This window comes from Medicago sativa, chromosome 7, assembly GCF_051527215.1.
Source record: "Medicago sativa cultivar Bolivia chromosome 7, Bolivia_mono, whole genome shotgun sequence".
Classification (NCBI taxonomy): Eukaryota; Viridiplantae; Streptophyta; class Magnoliopsida; order Fabales; family Fabaceae; genus Medicago; species Medicago sativa.
Window position 1 is genome coordinate 54,258,795 of NC_140755.1, and position 5,403 is coordinate 54,264,197.

At 31.0% G+C, this 5,403-nt stretch overlaps 1 protein-coding gene across 1 annotated transcript; it reads left to right on the plus strand.

Annotated features, from left to right (window-relative positions):
* The first annotated feature begins 1,128 nt into the window (after nucleotides 1-1,128).
* LOC146906807 (cytochrome b561 and DOMON domain-containing protein At3g25290-like) lies at nucleotides 1,129-2,961 on the plus strand. The gene is made up of 3 exons (XM_085730394.1): nucleotides 1,129-1,836; nucleotides 2,019-2,273; nucleotides 2,436-2,961. Exons 1-3 carry the CDS (start codon nucleotides 1,222-1,224, stop codon nucleotides 2,748-2,750), a joined length of 1,185 nt encoding a protein of 394 aa, XP_085586520.1. The 5' UTR covers nucleotides 1,129-1,221; the 3' UTR covers nucleotides 2,751-2,961.
* The last annotated feature ends 2,442 nt before the right edge of the window (nucleotides 2,962-5,403 follow it).

Genomic DNA, 5,403 nt, shown 5'->3' on the forward strand with positions numbered 1-5,403 from the left:
CTTGTGAAGTAGAGTATGTTGCAGCTTCTTATGCTGCATGTCAAGCATTGTGCATAGAAATGCTACTTAAATCATAACAATGTATTTTAAGCTGATAGAATCAACCTACTTGTTGATAAAACAATTCAACAATTGATTTACATAATCACCCTATGAGCCATAGAAGAAGTGAGAACATTGAGAGGAAATTCTATTTTCAAATAAGGTGAACAATAGCTACCCGTTTTTCTCTATTATTTTTATTTCTGTTTTTATTTTGAAACTAAATAAAAATTTAAAAGGGTTAGTACAAATGTCCTTGTGAGTTTAACTCAGTTGGTATGAACAATGCATAATATATGCAAGGTCCGGGGTTCAAACCCCGACCACCACCAAAAAAAAAAAAGGTTAATAGGAATATCAAGAATCTAACTAAACACATATATGGGAATAATACTCAAAGTAATAGGATTTTTAGGAAAGCTATTTCCAAAAATAAACTCAAAGTAATAGGATTTTTCCAAAAATAAATTTTGACATCCTGAAAACAAACTCACTCTATATCTTTGAACTATTTAAATTTTTTTAAATAGGTTCATGAACTAAAATAATTTGTAATTGAGTCTCTGAATTTATCAAAAATATGTTATTAATTCAATAAACAAATTTTATTTTAGTTGAGTTTCCACCAACTCTTGGACGCTAAAATATGAGTATCTCTCAAAAAGAATTTGATTTGTTGCATTATGAGAGTCTAGCTCCATCTCTCAAATCTGAATGTGGACTTTATATTGTGACAGCAGGACGCATTAATAGATTTTAGCCGTCTGATCTTAAATCAATGACCGAGATTGTCTACTGTGTGAATTACAGATAATCAATGACTATCAGATACTTGAAAAAAAAAATAGCAGATAAATAAAAAGCAAAAACCTTAAAAAGAAAAAAAGGAAAACAATAATATTTGCAAGTTGATGTTATGATGTGTATGTATATCATGTTCTGTCCCGTTCTTTCTATATGTAGCACTCACAGAATCCTCATATTACATGTCCTTAGTTTTCCCTTCAATTTCAACCTCATAATCATTAACTTCACCAACTCATCATAATTCTTCTATTAAAGCCACAAAAAACGGAAAAAACACACACACACACACATTGGTATAACAACTTAAAAAGAACAACATAGTTTACATTCTTTCACTTCTTCCTCTGGTGTTTTTCTTCCTTCCTAAAAACAATGGCTTTAACTTCAATTTCATTTCTCTTTTTTCTTCTATCTATGTTTTCAGCAACAGTTTCATCCCTCACATGTTCAACTCAAAAACTAACGGGAACAAAAGTCTATCCAAAGTGCATAGACCTCCCCGTACTAAATTCCTTCCTCCACTACACCCATGACGCATCAAACTCCACCCTCTCGGTGGTCTTCGTTGCGACCCCGCCAACTTCAGGCGGTTGGATATCCTGGGGAATAAACCCAACCGCCACAGGAATGGTCGGGGCTCAGGTGATTGTGGCATTTAAAAACAATACGGTGATGGCGATGAAAACGTTGAACCTTAAATCGTACAAGGTTTTTATTCCTGGGAAGCTTTCTTTTGATGTTTGGGATATGAAAGCCGAGGAAGATGGTGGTTTAATGAAGATTTTCGCCACCGTTAAGGTTCCGGTTAATGTTACCGCCATTAACCATGTTTGGCAAGTGGGCCCCTCTGTAACGGCGGGAATGATTGCTCCACATGATTTTAATGTACCTAATCTAAATTCAAAAGGGAGACTTAGCTTGAATGGAGCCAAAGATTTTGGGAATGATGATGATGCCTCTTTGGATTTTGTCACCAAGAAGAAAAATGTGAGTTTTTAGTTCTCTTTTTGCCTCTAGATTTTGTGTTATTGTGTTATTTTTAGAAAATAGGTTTTTTCTTTTTATGTTTCAATTTTGATTTTTTTTTAAAACCCTCTTTTTCTTTGAAAAAAAGAGAGTTGGGGTATTTTGACAGCATATTAATGTGTGATTTTGTTGAATGGTAACAGATTCATGGAGTACTAAATATAGTGAGTTGGGGTATTTTGTTTCCCCTTGGAGTTATCATAGCAAGATATATGAAAATTTTTCCATCGGCGGATCCGGCTTGGTTCTATATTCATATTGGTTGTCAACTATCTGCTTATATTATTGGAGTTGCTGGTTGGGGAACTGGCTTGAAACTTGGAAGTGAATCAGAAGGGATTCAATTCAGTAGTCATCGCAATATTGGAATTACCCTCTTTTGTCTTGCCACTATACAGGTAACAATCAACATTTTCTAATTTTTATTATATGTGAAATTGATGAATGCACGAAACCCAAATTCAAATCCAAAGTACAGCATGGTTGAATTTTGAAAATGCTGCTTGTAGTAACATTTTCTATGTTTTGATAAGCTCTTCCTTCCCGATTGTATTTTGCAGATTTTTGCGTTGTTCTTAAGGCCAAACAAGGATCACAAATATAGATTTTACTGGAATATCTATCACTATACCTTTGGATACGCTATAATTATCCTTGCAATTGTCAACATATTCCGAGGCTTTGATATCTTGAATCCCGAAGAGAAATGGAAATTAGCTTACATTATATTGATTATTGCGTTAGCCGTAATCGCCTTGTTGTTGGAAGCAATCACATGGAGTGTTGTATTGAAGAGAAATCGTAAAAACTCCAACAAAACCTATGATGGATACAACAACAATGGACAAAACAGGCAACAACCCATCCACATATAAATCATGTCAACAGATTTAGCTTTGCATCTCATAGATTGATTCTGATTTTCCAATACCTTCTCTTGATTGGATTTTTTTTTCCACTTTTTTTGGTACTATTTATCATATGTAATTTTGTGTAATGCTTGGTTTCATAGTGTTTTGTTTTAGGTTCTAATACTAGAGTACATATTTTTCAGTCTCTATAATTATGTTAGTGAAAGTTTTACTATGCTTGGGTTTCCGGATATATATGTTTCCTCTACATATGCTTTTGATTTTTAATTAAGGGAAATGTTAACTAGTGCCCCCGAGGCACTAGTTAAGGGCCTTAAATAGTAATTTTTTATGGAAGGTTGTGTAATCAGTGCATTGGAAATTGAAAATTTTGACATTTTTAAAGAATAATTTCTTAATTTAGCATGCTTAAAGAGTGTCTTGGGACACTCGTTAACAAGACCCTTTAATTAATCCTTTTTTCACGGTTCAATTATTGCAATTAATCATTTGTTCTCAGCATGGAAACCAGTCTTCCATGTCAATACGCATTGAATTGTTTGGGAGGGACTAGGCAAAAAAAAGGAACTTATTGAATTTCATTAATCTTTTCTAAAAACGGTGTAGGATACGTCCTTAAGTGGTTAATTTACATATGTTAAAAATAAATCATTTTGAAGAATCTAAATTTAAATCTCTATTGCATCGATCATTGTCAAATTTTATCTACCTTCCGACCAAACTCAGAATCATTTTTCCCTTAACATCAAAGGGTTATACCAAATAAAAATGATATTGCATTATGCTTATTGATAATAATACTAAATTGCAAACATATGCAACAGTTAGTTTGTCCACATAGTTACGGTCCCGATGTAGTTGTGAAAAACTCAAAAATCTTTATGTTGATTTTAAATCCATATGCTTTATTATGTGTACTTTTAATCAATCACTTATATTTCAAAATGGTAATCTTAGCCATGTGGTTGGTATTACAACTATATTGATATAATTGATAACGGTAACATAGTTATTGCCCTATAAGTTCTTTTTACAGCTACAATTCACTAATTATCAATTATAAACTATTAGATAGCTTATTAACTATTCCCTATTTTTATCAAAAAGAGCCTTATATGGAATATAGATCAAAGTTTAGTCCCAACTCATCTTTCATTACCACAAATAATGTGATTTTTCCTATTAATACAAGTTTGTTCCTCTCTATGTAAATACATGTTTTTGGCCTCCGTGAGCTTAACTCAGTATGTAGCAACAATGCATATTATATAAAGGATCGGGGTTCGAACCTCAAACATCTCACTTATTCATCTTAAAGAAGTGAATATTTAACTATTAGACTACTTGAAGAAGGAAAAAAACTAACAATGTGTTTGTGTAAAAGTTAGTAAAGCTAATCCTTTGTATGATACTCACTTCCACTATGATGCTAATCTAATCAATCATAACTCTTAGCAATAATTTCACGTACTCTATTACACTAAAAGATCTAAATGTAGAGTTGCAAAGCTTCACACAGTTCAAATTAAAATTATCAACTATCTATTGAGAATTTTCTTGAATTGTCGGAAGTTATAGTGAAGGTGGAGATAATCTATTGGCTTGGTCATATATATGAGGGACCTTACATTAGTAAATTGACAACAAAGGTGCTACTTTTGCTTAACGTTAAACATTTGGTTAACGTTACTCACCAAACCACATATTATAATTGAGAACATGTTGATTTCTATAGAGCCCGTGAAGTTGGTTATGGACCCAACATTGTTCGTAATACCTTATCCCAACAACTAATGCTTTAACTTTCATTATTACTCTTGCTTTTTTTTTTTTGAAGGAATTATTACTCTTGCTTTTGTTGCTTTCCTTTTAATCATGGCTTAGATTTTATGATATTAATTCCCATGTGATGTTATCCATGCATGGACACATCCTCATTAGTAATTAAGAATTAGTTAAAGAAAAATATAATCATCATCATGATGAATTTCAATTTGTTAAATAAAATAATGGTTTTATTAACTGCTGCCCCGGAACACTGGAACATTGGTTAAAGAATTCAAAAATAAAAAATTTGTTTTAAAATTATAAGTTGTTACTCTTAATCAAGTAATTTACACCATTTTTTAATAAAATCTTAATTCTTTTGACCGTTTAACATTCTCCATAAAATAATTGTAAAGAGTCTTTTTAGAAAAAATTGTACTTAAAATACTGTGTACTAAAAATTGTTCGATCAAAATTGATAGTTATTTTTTCAACAACTGTATTTTTTGAACAGAAAAATACAAATTTTGCATGTGATACAGTATCTATTTATATCATCTATTTCTTTTCTTTTTTATCTTAATTGTGAAATTTCAGCATCTGTTTAATTGTGAAATTTTGAAATTAATTGTGAAATACCAAAATTTCTCTTTTTTATTGTGAACTTTTAATCAATCACTTATATTTTGAACAGAAAAACAAGTACAATTAATTGTGAAATTTCTCTTTTTTATTGTACTTGTTATTTTTAAATATTTATCTAAGATACATAAAAACAAAAAACAAGATGTCATTATTATTCTTTTCTGTACGAATCATTAAAAATCATCACAAATGAGCCAAAATTTTCAACCAAAAATAATATCAGAATAAAAAGTAGAAATATTTT

What these genes read in the sequence shown, in the direction of transcription:
- LOC146906807 (XM_085730394.1), top strand. Translation starts at nt 1,222, where the DNA reads ATGGCTTTAACTTCAATTTCATTTCTCTTTTTTCTTCTATCTATGTTT. An exon ending in TTGTCACCAAGAAGAAAAAT is followed by an intron (nt 1,837 to 2,018) that starts GTGAGTTTTTAG and finishes GAATGGTAACAG; the next exon opens with ATTCATGGAGTACTAAATAT. An exon ending in TTTGTCTTGCCACTATACAG is followed by an intron (nt 2,274 to 2,435) that starts GTAACAATCAAC and finishes TGTATTTTGCAG; the next exon opens with ATTTTTGCGTTGTTCTTAAG.